The following is a 16,764-nucleotide window of genomic DNA, read 5'->3' on the forward strand; positions in this document are numbered from 1 at the left end:
TAAGCCTCCGACTTTGGCTCAGGTCATGATCTCTTGGTTAGTGAATGTGAGCCTCACACTGGGCTCTGTGCTGACAGCTCAGAGTTTGGAGCCTGCTTCGGATTCTGTGTCTCCCTCTCTGCCCCTTCCCCGCTTGTGCATGTGCTCTCTCTCAAATATAAACATTAAAAATTTTTTAAAAATCAAATACTTTCAAGGCTTACTGGATTATTTTCATTTTCCAAAATTCTAAATAACAGAAAAAAAGCAGGCTATTGGAAATCTAAATTTAATCACTTGCCCCACTAAGTGATAGCACATGAGGGATTAACAAGACGTTATATCACTCTAAAGGAGGTGATGAATCGAGCGCTAAACTGCTACCAGTTCAATTTCTAACTAAACTTTAAATCCTATTCCAAGTTTCCTCATTTAATAGATTTATCAATTTGGGTGTTTCACTCTCTTCTGGGGAGAAGTGTGAGGAAGAATTAATCTGAATACACCAAAAACTATCAGAGGTGACAGAAAGAATATAAGTTTAGAGGCAATGGGGAGAAACGAGCTGCTGTTCTAATCCAAACCTAGTCCCCCACTGCTTGTAGAACAGCGTGTTTGTGGTCTCACTGACTCTACCTGCCTACTGCCACTGACCTGCTCCCTTCCCCAACAACAAACCAGACTCTAGAGCAGGATCAATGAACTTTTTCTGTAAAGGACTAGATATAGCAAGTATTTTAGACTCTGAAGGCCAAGAGGCCAAATCGAGGATATTATGAACTAACGCAACGAGAGAAAAAACAAAACTTCCATTTTTATTGATGAAATTCAAAATATAATAGTTGGCTACAATAAAGGTCTAATAAGACCAGATTTTGGGGGGTGGGTGGAATAATATTTGTAAAGTTAAGGGTCCCTCACATCAAATTGGTTATAAATGTTCCTCTGCTAATGCAGATTCTGTAATAAGATTTTATATATTTCACCTCTGAAAACGTCTTTTCACATAGATAGGTATGGCCAAATGCCGTTATCCTTCCACAAGCATGATTTTAATTGAGCATATCCTTCTCTTAGAAGACACTTGTAGGATTATATTGGAGTCTTGATATTTGCCTTTTAATCGCTTCCATTTGAAGGTTTGGTGTAAACTCCTTAGTTGCACAGGTAAATGGATTTTGAAATACGAAATTTCTTTTGCATTCACACCGAGCTGCAAAATCAGTTAGAACTGTAGTTTTTCTTTAGAAATCATACCCACAGGAACTTTGTGTAGGAATGTAGATCTTGCCTTTGTTTCAACTTCTGATAGTACACAGGAAGTATATAAAGTAACTGGACGTGACTCAAACATTAGTAGTCGAAATGACTGAACTACAATTTAAGGTTTGCAAACAAGCTGTTTGCCCTGTAATTTTAGGTTGAATTCATTAAAAAACCTTATCCAGTCTGCAGCAAAAGCCAATTTCCAAAGCTATTCAGTGTTCAGTAGTAGTTGAGAATGATTCTTCTCATTCAGGAAAGTTTCGATGTCAGCCCTGAACTCAGAAAATTACAAGAAAACTTCACCACTGCTGAGCCATCAAACTATTGTGTGGTAGGGCATCAGAATATTCAGTTTCTGACAGAAATTCATGGAATTGATCATGGTGAAGTCCACAAGAGGGAGTGAAGTTCACTGCTGATTCTAATGGTTCAGTAACACATGATAGATTCAAGTATTTCTCCCCAAAGTACCTGATGAATAACATAATGAATAACCAACCACAGGCTTTAAACACCTTACAATTTCATAAGCTTTGCAAATTTGTCCAGTGAGGTTTTTTTCTGCTCCAAAATATTCTTACCACCATCAGTTGTAACAGATATTAGCAGATCATACTTCAGGTTGTCCTCAGTTTTTTGAAAATATTCTCAGCTGTCGTTGTTTTAAATAGACTATTCATTGATGCTAATTCTTCAGTCACTTCAAACGAGACATTGACTCCATGAAGAAACCAAGAGTAACAGTAGGATCTGTTGACTCATCTAGAGCCAAGGAAAACCACGTGAAATCATTTGCCTTGTTTTTTGACTACTGATACTGCTCCCAAGGACTTCAACATTTTGAGAAATTGTTCTTGTCGAAAGGCTAACACTTTTAAACAAGTTTGTTTTCTCTAGACATATTTCTTCAGCTGCTGCAATCAAACACAATTTAATTAATTCAATATTGGTAAATGGCTTCCCTTGCTTAGCTAATAAATGAGCCACTCGGGAAACTTACTTCAGTTGTAGCCTCATTTTCATTTTTGTGAAGAAATGCTGCTGTAATGAAACAGTCCCTTTAAAATTTCTTTTTTTAATGTTTATTTATTTTTGAGAGAGAGAGAGACAGAGAGACAGAGAGAGAGAGAGACACAGAGTGAGCAGGGGAGGGGCAGGGAGAGACAGAGGAAGACACAGAATCTGAAGCAGGCTCCAGGCTCCAAGCTGTCAGCACAGAGCCTGACGTGGGGCTCAAACTCACGAACTGTGAGATCATGACTCAAGCCGAAGCCAGATGCTTAGCTGACTAAGCCACCCAGGTGCCTCAGTCCCTTTAAAATTTCTAATTTTTCTATTGTTTCTCAGCCTTTTGGCTAAGATCAAGTGTAAAATTTCTAATTTTTCTGACCATTGCCTTTCTTTGAGTTGGGATTATTTTGACAACTATTTAGTCTGGTAATGTTAATGGAGGGGTCCTTTCAGCACAGCCTTTTTTTTTTTTTTAAATTTCTACACCCAACATGAGGCTCGAACTCACAACCCAGAGATCAAGAGTTGCATGCTCCACTGACTGAGCCAGCCAGGCACCCCAGCACAGCTTTTATTAAAGACAGCTTTGCCACCTAGTTTGATAACAAAATAATTCACACTCTACTGTGCCCTAAAGACATGACATTCAAAGTCCATTTTTCTCTTCCTCTTGTTCTGACATAATTGGTAGGCACTGGTAATAAAGAATAAATAAAACATTTTGATATGCTGATACACCCAGTACTGGAAACGCTGTCAAGTTATAACTGTTGTCACTGCAACCTATAGTACACGGAACAGAAACGCCAAGCAAGGAGAGTGCCACATATGGTCTCTGTCACACTGCTGAATCTTGCAGCGTAAAAGCAGCCATAAACAATACGTAAACCAATAAGGAGAGGGTTCCATTAAAGCTTTATGGACACTGAAATTTGAATTTCATATAATTTTCATGTGTCATGAAATATTCTTTTTCAACAATTAAAAATGTAAAACACATTCTTAGCTCACAGGCCATACAGAGGCAGGTGGCAGGCTGGATGTGGCAAACGAGTCGTAGTTTGCCAAGCTCTGCTCAAGAGTTGGAATTCCCCAACACACCATAACCCTCCCCTCACATCTCGATACTTTTGAGCATATTACTCCCGGTGTCTGGATCACCTTTTTGGCTTCTCCTCCACGTGAGGAGGGTTCCCTGCCCCTGCCCACAGGTGTTAATCACCTTCCTTCCATGTTTCCACTGCAATGTATGAATACAGCCCATATAGCCCCCACCATAGCTGTTTGTAGCCATGTCTACTCATCTCTGCACCTCTGCAAGCTGGCTCACAGCAAGCGTTCCAGATATGTCTGTCTATCCAAGAAAAAGCCAAGCTGTAAAGCATCACAAATGGTACAAGTTTGGTCCATAGCAGCTATATTCTAAACCCGACAAAACCAAGAGAAGCAATTCCGATCTCTGATTTACATGCTTCTCCTGGCAATTAAGGAACCAGTAACTTCTCTAGCTACCTTCCCCACAATGTCTGTACAGCCTCGTTCTTCACCCTGAACACTAATTTTGAGATCAGCCTCACATGCAGACTAGAAAAGCAACCAGTGGGATGGCTTGCCCTGTAATTCCTAGGAATGTGTGGAGCTCGCTAGAGATGCATTAAATCCTTTTTTTGTTTCCTCCAAAAACTAAGGGGTATTATGATGACTATTTGGCAAAAACTGGGTACTTAACTAAAGATTTATTCAGAAAAATAATAGAAGTAGATCACCAGACTATAACAGGGGGGAAAAAAACTAGAAGGAAAAATACATCCAGTATTATTGATTTTAAGGGTTACCTGGACTCTTTATTGAATGGGGATTGCTTTTAGAATAAAAAATTTAAAAAAAGCTTTTAGAAATGTAACCCATCATATTAATGACAACTTGACAATCTATCCTGACCCCAAATTAAATCAAAGATGTTGCTAATAAGCCAGAAGACTTCCTTTAAGTTAAAAGTGAACTGTGGTAAATATTTTTGCAAAGTAAATCACTATTTGAATGTCATCCAGTTTATGATGTGCAGAACCTGATTTGGACACGTATGCAAAGTGGTTAGATTTGAGTAAAACTGCAAATAAAATAGTGACAGCCTCTGGAGAAGCAACAGAGGAGATGGTGCAGGGAGACCAGATTTGCTAAAGACTTGATAAAGCTCAATATCCAGAGTGAACAACAACATGTGAGCCAAACAAAAAGGGGGCGACAAGCCAAAGACTGAGCCAACAGAAGAAACTCCAGACGCTGCCACGCACACCCCCAACCTGGAGGGCCACGAGGAAGCACTTGGTCCTGGAGAGCCCACTACTCTCCTGGCCAGTCAGATGACTGTTCATAAGCCTCACATGGGGAATGTGATACGCACACATTTCTAATGAGCCACAAATATTCGTCTTTATTACAGCCAGTCTCCTAAACACTGAATTGCATCTTTTTCTTTTTAAAAAAAAATTTTTTTTTTTAACATTTATTTATTTTTGAGACAGAAAGAGACAAAGCATGAACGGGGGAGGGTCAGAGAGAGAGGGAGACACAGAATCTGAAACAGGCTCCAGGCTCTGAGCGGTCAGCACAGAGCCCGACGCGGGGCTCGAACCCACGGACAGTGAGATCGTGACCTGAGCCGAAGTCGGACGCTTAACCGGCTGAGCCACCCAGGCGCCCCGAATTGCATCTTTTTCAAGCAACATACAAGCTTTACCATAGAAACAGAATCTTAACAAAAAAAAAACAAAAAAAACAAATAAACAAAAAAAAAAGAATATTGAAGAAGAGGACCATTGTTTGCAAGTAAGCTCTATGCCCAATGTGGGGCTCGAACTCAGGACTCTGAGATCAAGAGTCACATGCTCTACTGACTAAGCCAGCCAGGTACCTTGTTCTTTAACATTCTTTACTGAAATCTAACCACAAAGTGATAGGATTCTGCAACTAACAAAGGAAAGAAAAAACAAAAATATCGCCAGTCATTGTCAAATAGTACACTGTAGTATGCAAAGCCTCAAATGATACTCATCTGTAATCTAGTTTCCATATTAATATTACCCCTACCCATACAGAATTCCTAAAAAATTTTAGTCATAGAGGTCATAGACCACGGCTTACCAGAATTCTTCATTTTTAAGTTTGAGAATAAAATATTTATTTCCAAGGTGAATACCTTAAGAGTTGTTAAGCAGATTAAGAATCCTAAATTACTATCCAAATATGCATACGATCATACACACACACACACACACACACACACATTTTACAATTTGCTGCAAATCTTTAATTTTTGAAGAGCTTAAGTACTAACAGTTCTAGATTAAGTGTTTATAAGGATATATATACACATTCTGTTCTGACACCAAACATAACCCAGAAACCATACAACCATGTAACAATAACTTTACCAGTGGGAGCTGCCAGAAAAAGGCTTTTAAAAAACAAGACCAAATAAAGCTAAAACTTGGTTGGCAAATATTTGGACAATTCTGAGAAAGCACTATACGGCTACAGACATTTGGTTTCCAAATCTGAAATGATCCTGGTTTAAAACATTATTCAGGCAAATAAAGTGTCTGATGAATTTCTGAGTGTGTCTGAACGTTCAATGTAGGCTTTTGATTCTATACCTGGCTTTTAGCCAGAGCAGATATCGTAGGACCTCAGAGCCAGTATGACCCCTCCTAGATACAACAGAACTGTCCTAACATACAGAAACATACACAGGAGCCTACAATACAAGTGCTACAGGCACTTAAGCAAGCAAACGCTTTGGTTCCCAGGTGAGGGAACCATTCACAGGTAAATAGTTGCAGCCCATTCTTCATTGGGAAAGGTCTGACACCAGTGAGCCATCCTGGCCCCAAGAATTAACATGAATGATACAACGTTGGTGTGCAACTAGTCCTACATGTCCCTGCTTCCTAGGATTGTCTCCTTGGCCTAAAGATTTTGGAACTGGTAAAAAAAACTGAGGAGAGAAAGTTCATGGAAGGTTCACTCACATCACTGATTTTGTAGAATATATGTGAGGAGTACTGGAAACCCTGGATCATTCTTCCCTAAGTAAGAGAACACTGTGACTTGATTCAAAGTTTTTCTGTACACAGCTGGCCTAAAAAACCCTCCAATTTGATGAATGTTCTAGCATAAACATTTGAATTGATGTGTTATTTTGTAAACTTCCGCGGAACAAAGGCTTTGGCCTGTAAGAGCACATCTGTTTAGTTTTAAATACAAATCCATTGTGTAAGATACAGGTAGCCCGATGAAGGCTACACAAAGAATAGCAACTGAAGTAAAATTTGAATGGGATATGGAGAACAGGAGTATACTGAAGACAACAATGACCCACATGTGCCCTAGGAACTGAAAAGCCTATTTAAAAAAAATTGTTTTAACGTATATTTATTTAAGAGAGAGACAGAGCATGAGCGAGGGAGAAGCAGAGAGAGGGAGACACAGAATCTGAAGCAGGCTCCAGGCTCTGAGCTGTTAGCAGAGAGCCTAATGCAGGGCTTGAACTCACGAACTATGAGATCACGATCCGAGCCAAAGTTGGACGCTTAACCTACCGAGCCACCTAGGGGCCCTCTGAAGAATCTACTTTAGTGTAGATGTAGCTGAAGATGGCACTTGGTTAAGGCTATCGAAGGAGGTAGCAATGAAACTGAAAGCAGTAACTTGGCCTTGTCAAATATTGGTAAGAATGGTACATATGCTGTGCTAAATGCCATGCGCTATTTTAAGCACTTTACATATATTAACTTAGGCCTCGTTAACTCCACAGAGCAGGTACTGGTATCCTCAGGAAACTGACATACAAAGGGGAACTCACTTGCCTAAGACACAGCTAGTAAGTGGCCGAGCTGGCCTTCAAACCCAATCAGTCTGGCCCTGGAGTCAGTACTCTTAAATACCATGCTGTTAACTCTGCTTCCCTTAAATGAGCTAGAAAGAAAAACAAGAGTAACAGCAAATATGCATAAGTGGACTCTCCAGAATCTGTTCAAAATATGTCAGGAAGATTTTGACAGGCCATAATTATAATAACCAAAAAATAAGTTACTAAAAATAAAAATCAGGGTGCCTGGGTGGCTCAGTTAAGCATCCGACTTCAGCTCAGGTCATGATCTCGCAGTCTGTGGGTTCGAGCCCCGCGTCGGGCTCTGTGCTGAAGCTCAGAGCCTAGAGCCTGCTTTGTGTTCTATGTCTCCCACTCTGACCCTCCCCTGCTCGTACTCGGTCTCTGTCAAAAAGAAATAAACATTAAAAAATTTTTTTTAAAACATAAAAAAATAAAAATAAAAAAAAACCCAAAAATGTTAACTTTAACATGCTCTACTAAATATTTAGTAATTACTTTATGTATTCATTATAAAGTACCTTTTTAATTTTTTTTTAAGTTTATTTATTGGGAGAGAGAGCACGCGTGCACAAGTGGAGGAAAGGCAAAGAGAGAAAGGTATAGAAAGAATCCCAAATGGGATCCCACACTAACAGCACGGAGCCTGATGTGGGGCTCAAATCCACGAAATGTGAGATCATGACCTGAGCTAAAGTCTGATGCCTAACTGACTGAGCCACCCAGGTGCCCCCATTATAAAGTACTCTTAGTTCAATAATAAAATTTAAGCTTTAGATTTTTTTTAGATAAGAAAATACAGGTACAGTTTTCTAATTTGTCATGTTTTGACAGACTAACTTACACAAATCCTAATACGGCAGGCTACCAAATACCTGGCACTTCTAAGTGGTGAAAGTTACATCAAAAAGAGATAGTAATGTTCTTACCAAAATGAAAACAAAACAAAACAAAACACTTACGTTTAAAAACTAGTATTTAAAACTTCTAAGTCACAAAACACAAAGCCAAAAGTTTTCATCGCTTCTTTCCTAAGCGTAACTACCTCTCCTCAATGGGGGTAGTTTTGTGAGTAGGCCAAAATTTCTGAGGAAGATGGGAACGTGGGCCTTTCCCCTCCTCGTCAGAAGTCATTTTGTTAAAACTTACAGTGGCCGTACAATGTTTCAAATACTAGGAGAAACAAATGAGTTCACTTAAGAACACAAAAAACAAACGGTGATATAAAGATTAAGGAAAGGGAAGAAACATTTCAATAAGCTCAGATAGGACATGATGATAACTGTCACAGGTCTGAGTATCTTCTTTATCTCCTAAGTAAATTGAGCCCCGACAGGAAAAAGATCACCTCACAGAGAATGCTGTGAGGTTTTTAAGTCGCTAGACTCCTTTCCATCTTCTCCTCCTCATCAGCTCTTGATACTGCTGTCAAATTCTACACACTGGCAAAGAAAAAAGGGGTGAAAGTTGAGGGATTGTATAGAGAAAGAATAAAAAATTTGTGATTATTTGAACTAAAATATTATAGTTATTAATACAATTAAAAATGCCTAAAACACATGGCCTGTCCTTAAAGAAATGTCTACGTGAACATTAAAACAACCATAAAGCACCTGAGAAGTTATTCATTACTTTTCAGCAGAAGAGCAACCTTCTCTTCTACCTCCCACCCACTTTGTTCATTTTTACAAAGGCACTGGGAAAAACGTGCTTGCTCCTTATAACGGCTGTCAATTCAGAGTCAGTTTGAAGTACAACTACCAACAACTAGGAGTCTCAAACTTGCTGAGTATTCACTTCTCCACAGACTCAGAACAGGGGGGCATTCACCTAGAATGGATACACAGGGACTAGGCCATTGAGAAGGCTGGAAAAAGGGCACCAAGGAGCTTTTCACAAACTGCAGGCTTTCCCGTACCAAACAATGCTGCCAAGCCCTGATAGGCCATATGAGCCTGATAGATTCTTATATGCTGGTTTTTAACCCTTTTTTAAAAAATAATTGAGATATAATTTACATCACATTAAAAACTCACCATTTTAAAGTGTATGTCTCAGTGGATTTTAGTATATTCACCATAATGTAGAACTACCACCACTACCTAATTTTAGAACATTTCCATCACCCCCAAAATAAACCCCATACCTATCATCATATGCACTGATTTTACCCAAACTTTCTCCGCAGATATTCTGTGGCCCATGCAGGTATTTTAAGATGGCAGGCTGGGGTGAATCTATACAGTATCTATATGATAAGAAAACAAAAAGGCTACTGAACCCAAATTCTTGGCATTTTTAGCAATCAGACTAATGTAATTTTTATATATTGTCTAAGAATGGCAGAGAAACTTACATTCAACATCCATCTTCACATAACACATTAGTGTGCCCCAAATTCATCCAAGATGTTAAAAGAAGGGAAGACAATCTACTAGGATTAGCCACAACTGTCCATAGTTGCAATTTCAAAATACAGAAGATGCAAATGTGGGAAAACCTCCTTTAGTATCAAGCATAGCTGGATTAAAACAAAACAAAACAAAACAACAACAACAAAACGAAAAACTTAATCATTAAGCAAATACTGCCCCGTTTGGGAAAATAATCCCTACACCAGTCCAGTATTTAAAGTAATGTAGCTTTAAATGCAACCTTACTTTTATCATTCTTGTGACCTAGAGCCTCTCCTAATGAGAAAAATAACCTTTAGGCAAAGGTCTGGCAGGAAAGCCTGCAGATGTGTGGTGCTCAGGCTGCTGCAGGGCTCTTATTACCTAAGTGAGCTCATGGCTTCTAAGACACACAGGAAGGAGACCTCACCTTCAGGCATCAGGGTGTTGAAAGCGGGAGGAAGTAGGTCCACGAGGGTGTCTTGCTTTTGTGCACTTATCTGGGGTGCTATTTCCAGAGAAGGAGCTCCTTTATAGAGTGTGCCCAAGATGGATTTCTCTAAGTTGCTCTCAGAGTTGTCCAGCTGCCCTCACCAATAAGTCAGTCTTTGTAGGTTGATAGAAACCACCAGTCAAAGCAGATGCAAATGGATTGTGGGGAAGCCTTCTTTAGTATCTAACATAGCTGGATTAAAACAAAAAAACTTAACCATTAAGCAAATCTTCACTTTAATCATTACTTTAGATCATAGCAAATATCAACTAGGTGCTATGCTTGACTCTACCCTTAGCATGGGCACTTAATTCTTAATGGGGATATTGTGGGCTTGACTGATGGCCACAACGAGCTCTTAATTTTTGTCCTGTAAGAAATTAGTTCTACTTGATAAACAAGTAAACAAGATACAGAAATATTTATTGGTAATTTAACTCATGCTTGCTGAGGTTGCTTAGCAACACTTCCAGTGACTTCTGTTGCACAACAAGTTGTACTCTCCTAATGTATTTACAATTTTATTGCCATTTACAATAATGATTTAAATACAATTTCATTTCCTGGATTTCCCAAAACACAGTCAGATGCAATCAAGTGAAGTCATGACATTTATACAATGTATAAATTAACAAATTTGCCTCAAAATAGTTATGTATGGAAATACTGCTACGTTATCCTGGTTTAAAGATGCCCAGGGAACAGTCCTAAGTTAAAATGACACGTGGCTAGATGAGGTCATAAAGCACTTATCCTCTGTCTACCTATAAGAAATCACCCAGTGGCCAGAAACTCCAAGAAACCGTCACTGAACTAGAATTTCATTTTCCTTTACCCCAAAGGTATTAAGAAGTCTGAGGATCAACTGCAGGTGAAGGAATCCAAAAACGATCTAATGTCTTTAAGGCTTACAACCTCTTACAGGGACAGAATAATGAGTCAGAAACCTGGTTATTTTGGAAGGCAGGTTTTTTGGTGATCTTTCAACTGTATACTTTTCCTTTTTATTCAACTATATACTTTTAATAATGTAACTGTTATACAGCAAAAAGTCCAAAGTTAAGTAAATAGTAGATACATTTTGGAACGTAATTGCTCTGAAATTTCCCATTCTTAAATCTGCTTTTATAAAATTCTACTACAATATACAAGATGGACTTGTTCTGAAAACAAAACAAATTACCTAGCAAGATGTCAAGTAGAAGAGGACTACTACGTGCACATTATCCTTTTACTGCATGCTAATCAAATGCTTGAAGCTGTACAAAAGAGTTAACTAATATAGGCATTTTCTAAAGGGTAGGATTCCTCAAGTCTAGCACAAGTGCCTACCACACCAATTTGCTAAAAGAATTATTTCAAAGTTTTTTCTTAAAGCAAGATTATTCACAAATTTAGAGAAAAAAAAAGACCAACAAAATAATTATTCTTCAAACTATGTCACGAATAATCTTCTTGGTTTAGGAAAAAGATAGTTTAAACTCCAGGACTTTGCGGGGGCAAGAAGACAAGCCCACGGAAAGGCAATATTTGTTTTTGGTGGATTCAACTGTGTTTGCCAAGATTGTCTGCCATTATGATGAATGGCACTCAATTTTTAAAAATTTTTAAAGTTTGTTCATGTTTAAGCAATCTCTACACCCATTATGGGGCTCGAACTCTCGACCTCGAGATCAAGAGTCACGTGCTCTTCCAACTGAGCCAGCCAGGTGTTCTGAGTGGCAGTCAATTTTAACACATATTTCTTCCAGATTATTGCATATCACATAATCTCAAATAATATCAGGCACAAAAAATACACAAAGTTAGTGTACTTTATGTCCAAGTTTGAAAAAGTAAAAAAAAAAAAAAGTTAAATACAGACATTTAAAAAAACAAAGGGTCTGTATCTGTATTCCACAATGGGATCGATGCAACATAAGGCCATATTCAGATTGGTATAAATTCTGGAAGTTCATGCTTATGAGGAAGAATTTTTAAAAATGCTGGCCAGCTCAAATTTTTAAAGCAAATATTAAAATAAAAATATTCCTGTATTCTAACCCCCAGGGATAACAAATGGGTTCACCTTAAAAAAAAAAAAAAAAATCAGTGCCAGTAAGGGTACAGGTGGCATCATCTGTATGCTCAAGCTCCCTGCAACTCAGAGCTGGCATGACAGGGGAATGAAGTTTTCCAAATCATCTGAATGCCCATAAATCTACCAAGGAAGACAAAGGATGTCCACCTCTGATTTTTGCTCATGAGAACAAACATACACACAAATGAACAGTTAACATGAAATAGAAGATGCAACACCTACAACCTCCAATCCACCCAATCAGGCTTGGGCGTTTGTTTCATCTACTTCTGTTGATTACTAAAGCCACCGCAACAGCCAAGACTGATGATTACTCTGCACTTACCCAACAAGGAATGGAAAGACAGATTTTAAACAAATGAGCGTCTGTAGGACAAAAACTCAGATATTAACACTTACACAGATGTTATCTTGTTTCATCTGTCAACTCAAAATTATAAGAAAGCCCTTCCAATATAAATTCCACAGCATACTCAGTAACAACAGAGGTTGCCGAAACGTTACTCAAGATATTATACGTATTTTACGGAAAAATATGATCCAAGCAACCACAGATTATATAAAGACGCTCCAGTTTATGTGAAATCTGCAGATTTTCAAATCAAAACCATACTACTGCTTGACCACATCACTCAACTTGATCCGTATTCTCGGGAGGTAAGAGCATTTCACCAAAACCAATGGAAGAATGGCCGAAAGAACTCCAGTAATAAAGGACCAGCAAAGCAATGGCCTCAATAGAAAAGTAATGGTTAACGTGAGTCGGACTGTAGCCAAGAAAAAGCTTCCACTCCTTTCAACCAATAGCAGGGAATCTCACAAAGAAACCAATACACTTTCTAAAACCGATGTTCCCCCAATCCCAGAACGGTTTCCCAATGGGGCTTACTTCTGTGAGTGACAAACAGGAGCTCCTCCTGTCTAGTTTTGATTCTTTCTACTCCAACAGGGGCTCCCTGCGCTCGGCTCACCAGGCGGCATTACTGTGTGGCTCTTAAGGGTTTTTCGACCCCCAGGTTCCAAATCTCCAGGCAGCCTCAGGTCCACCTGGGGATCCTTCTAAACATACACAGCACCTGGGAGGCACTCGAAGAGCATCAGGGAAATTGGAAACCAACATTTTGCTAAACAGGAGGGCCCGCCTCTGTATCTCTTTCTCCCGAGGCACCTAGCGCTAGGTGGTCGCTGAGCGTGCTTTGAAAGGACATAAAGAGGAGACGGGGACCTCCGCTCAGACACCAGCAGGTTCCCATCTCGCTGGACTCCTGCGGTGGGAGTGCTGGGGCTGGGGGCACGCTCGAACCCCGTCGCCCTCGTGGCCCCGGACTCAGGCCGGGTCAGCTGTCCCCGCGAGTTCCAGCAAGAAGGGCCGCCGTACGCAACACACGGGCTTCGGGGACACAAAAGGCCTCCGGGGTAGAGTGCGCGGGGCGCCTGACAGGACCTCGCGCCAACCGTCATTCACAGCGGCCCTAGGGCTGGCCCCCCAGGGCACTCGTCCTGGCCGTGTCCTGGGCTTCTTATCGCCCCCGCGAGTGCCTGAGACTGTGGTTTTACGGTCTGAGGAACAGTTAGGCCTCAAAGGCCTGGCCTGAGATGTGTGCTCTCCGCACCCCGCGCTCCCGCCTTCCCCACTCAGCGGCGGGGACCGAGCTTCCCGCCCCACGGCCCGACCAGGGGTTGGTGGCAGTTAGAGGCGGTTGGGACCGGCCCCAGCAGGTTGGAACCGGTCTGGGCCGGGCCGGAGGAGGAAGGGGGGGAGGGAGAGGCCGCCTCGCGCTCTCCCTGCGCGCGTGACTCACGCTGGCCGCTGACGTCAGGCGTGCGCGCGCGGCGGGGGGGGCTCTACGTACGTGTAGTGCTGCGGTTTCTCGGGCTGTGCCTGCAGCACCTGAGCGGTAGCGGCCGGGGGCGCCGAGGAAGCTGCGGAGCCGCCGGGCCCGGGGCCCTTCGACATGGTCCTGTCTTCCTGCCTCTTCGCCGCTCCCCTTTTATTATTCAGTCTGCGCGGTCCGCGCCGAGGACCTAGTGCGCCTGCGCCGCGCCACGAGAACGTGAAGACCCCCCGCACAGCAGCAAGGGTTGCTGGGAGTTGTGGTCCTCGGTTCGGTAGGAATTTTACCGTCGGCAGAGGGTTGCTGCCGAAGGAATGGACCACAATACCCAGGGATCTTTGCAGACGGTGTCCCGGATGCTGACGGCCCGCCACGACTTGTGGGGATTGCAGTCCCGCGCCGTTTCTCCTTTTTGCCAGTGCGTTTCCAGTTTCTCAGAGGAGCTTTCCTCGAAACTGGACTTCCTGGAGAAGAAGGCGCTCAGAGCTACAGAGGCCCTACCGACTTCTGTGAAACAGTCTCAAGTATAATTTCATTGCCTACAGTGTAATGATTACTTCGCCACCGGAGTTAGTAGAGTTTGGGCTCAGTTCTGATGCCGGCCCCAACCGTGTGCTTAAGAACCTGTACTGTCCGTTTTTAGTTCTGGGCCTTTGTGCTGCAGACACCTGCAGTACTTCTCCAACATCCTTATTCTTGGGGCCCGCCTAGCTGGGGAGGCATGAAAGAAAGTGTGTCTGCTAGAAGTCAGTCTTAGAAATCTTTGCTAAAGTAGCGCTACACGGCACAGTATTCCCGCATCTTTGCTGAGGCGCTTCATAAACCTTTACCCGCCCTGAAACCTGGAACTCCACTTGGGTCCCTTCTCAACTTGACACCTGGCCTGACCAACTTGTTTCCAGTACATTAGGGGCCAAAGACGAATTTAATCTCCGTCTAGAACAGTCTCAATTACACTGGCAAGTTGCAGGGGTGTTGAGAAGTGTCACACAGGGTCCAAAGGCAGATCTTGGGTTTGAGTAGGGGCGGGGCAATTAATAATCCACTACAGTTTTGTGCTCCGGTTGGCAGGCTTTCTGTGTTTCTCGTCCTTGCTTCCCGCTAGTCCAGCAAAGTTCACAACGTGGATTTTGTAAAATAATCCAATTTCTCTGACCTAGGCACGCTGTGAGCTTTACAAAGCTCTTCGTGATGCATTGACACTTGTCATTTAACTTCGTTTTCCAGGGGCACCTGGGTGGCTCAGTCGGTTAAGCATCCGACTTTGGCTCAGGTCATAATCTCACAACTAGTGAGTTCGAGCCCTGCGTCGTCTGGCTCTGTGCTGACAGCTCAGAGCCTGGAGCCCGTCTGCCTCTCCGCATCTCGTGTGCTCTCTCTCTCTCCCCCTCAAAATAAATTAATTAATTTGTTTTCCGTATTGAGTCTATTTGAATCCATTGTTTTTAAGACCGATTTATACATGATTAGATAGGATTTTGTTAACTAATGATTGTCACGTAAAGGAAAACATTCCCGGTAATCTTGGGAGTGACGGAGGGTGGGGTGAACGGAAAATCGTTAATGCTTAAGAATGACACATACTTATTTTATTTAGTTCCGAATAGCCTCACATCAGAAGCCAAATTGTCAGCCTACAAGGTTGAGAAACTGGTATTTCCCAAACAGGCCAAATCAACTGTTTAACCACTAGGGGCGTGTGAAGATAAAAAAAATTCCAAAAGGACAAATAAAAGTTGTAGTATTGCTTTAACCCTGTTACTAAATCCAGGTAATTGGTTTGTATGTTATTCCCAAAATTCCCGAGTGTGATTTGAATGAAGAAATACAGTTCATAGCACTAGGCTTTCAGTAAGTGTATACCATAAGCCTCAGAATGAGTTGGTACTGGTAAAATTGGGAGATGATATCATCCAAACTGCTTTATTTACAAAAGAGGAAACCGAAACTTAGAGAATTTGCACAGAGTTACTCAGCAAGCACATGGCAGAACAAGGACTAAGTAGCTTACATGCTGCATCACTTGTACATTGTTTTGATTGTATAAACATTTTCAGTTCTTCCCCATTTCCTGTGTTGTCTTTTCTGCCCCGGTACCAATTTAGGAAAAAAAGAAATCTGTATAACCGCCCGAGGAAGAAAGAAACTATTTTCACTAACCATCCTTTAAATGGATAAATGTAAATCTATACCTAGCTTCTCATGGGGCAATTTTAGTTCTCCTCTAGTAATTAACTGCAAAAAGAAAAACAAAACCGGAGTGTCTGTCCTCTGGAGGCTTGGGACAGACAGGATTCTGGATCTTTTAGAAAATCCTTGGAACACAAAAGGATTGTTAACTTGCGAGCCCATTTCTTCTCCAGTACATTTGGGCGGTCAAAAAAAGTTAACCCTTGCAGGGTATTTTTCTGGTTACATCCCAGATCATTCGACGGCTTTCTATGTGGGATCTAACCAGTACCTTGATTCTTGGCTTTACACAGGTTCTGAGGACAGGGCGAGAGTCTCCATCTTGGTTTCTTAGCATCAAATGAATGAAACAGAAAGCTTAATTTTTGCCCTACCGTAAATTTTGGGAAGAATGCAGAAATTAAGGTTGACCAAATTGTCGCATAAAAGTTTAGGTATGTGATAATTAAATACAAATTGTATCTGTTAAGATTGAGAGGGCTGAAATGAGAGGAATTTGATACCGGAGATTGGGTCAAAGCCATTTTTGCCATACCCGATTTTTCAAATTGTGCATTTTCCCCCTCACTGTTGATAGAGGAGACCTTCAGTGTCACAAGTAAATTTTTGAGGTATTTGTCTTTATG

The 16,764-nt window shown here is 41.3% G+C and overlaps 1 protein-coding gene across 2 annotated transcripts in view; it reads right to left on the reverse strand.

Moving 5' to 3' along the window:
• UNK (unk zinc finger) overlaps positions 1-14,178 on the reverse strand; it is a 33,166-nt gene extending 18,988 nt beyond the window's left edge. The window contains exon 1 of one of the 2 annotated variants that reach the window (XM_049635708.1): positions 13,967-14,178. In XM_049635708.1, the coding sequence (XP_049491665.1) occupies positions 13,967-14,070 (104 nt within the window). In that variant the 5' untranslated portion in view covers positions 14,071-14,178. The remainder of the gene's footprint in view (positions 1-13,966) is intronic. The other variant, XM_049635707.1, reaches the window with a different exon arrangement.
• Between the last annotated feature and the right edge of the window lie 2,586 nt (positions 14,179-16,764).

This window comes from Panthera uncia, chromosome E1 (assembly GCF_023721935.1).
Source record: "Panthera uncia isolate 11264 chromosome E1, Puncia_PCG_1.0, whole genome shotgun sequence".
NCBI lineage: Eukaryota > Metazoa > Chordata > Mammalia > Carnivora > Felidae > Panthera > Panthera uncia.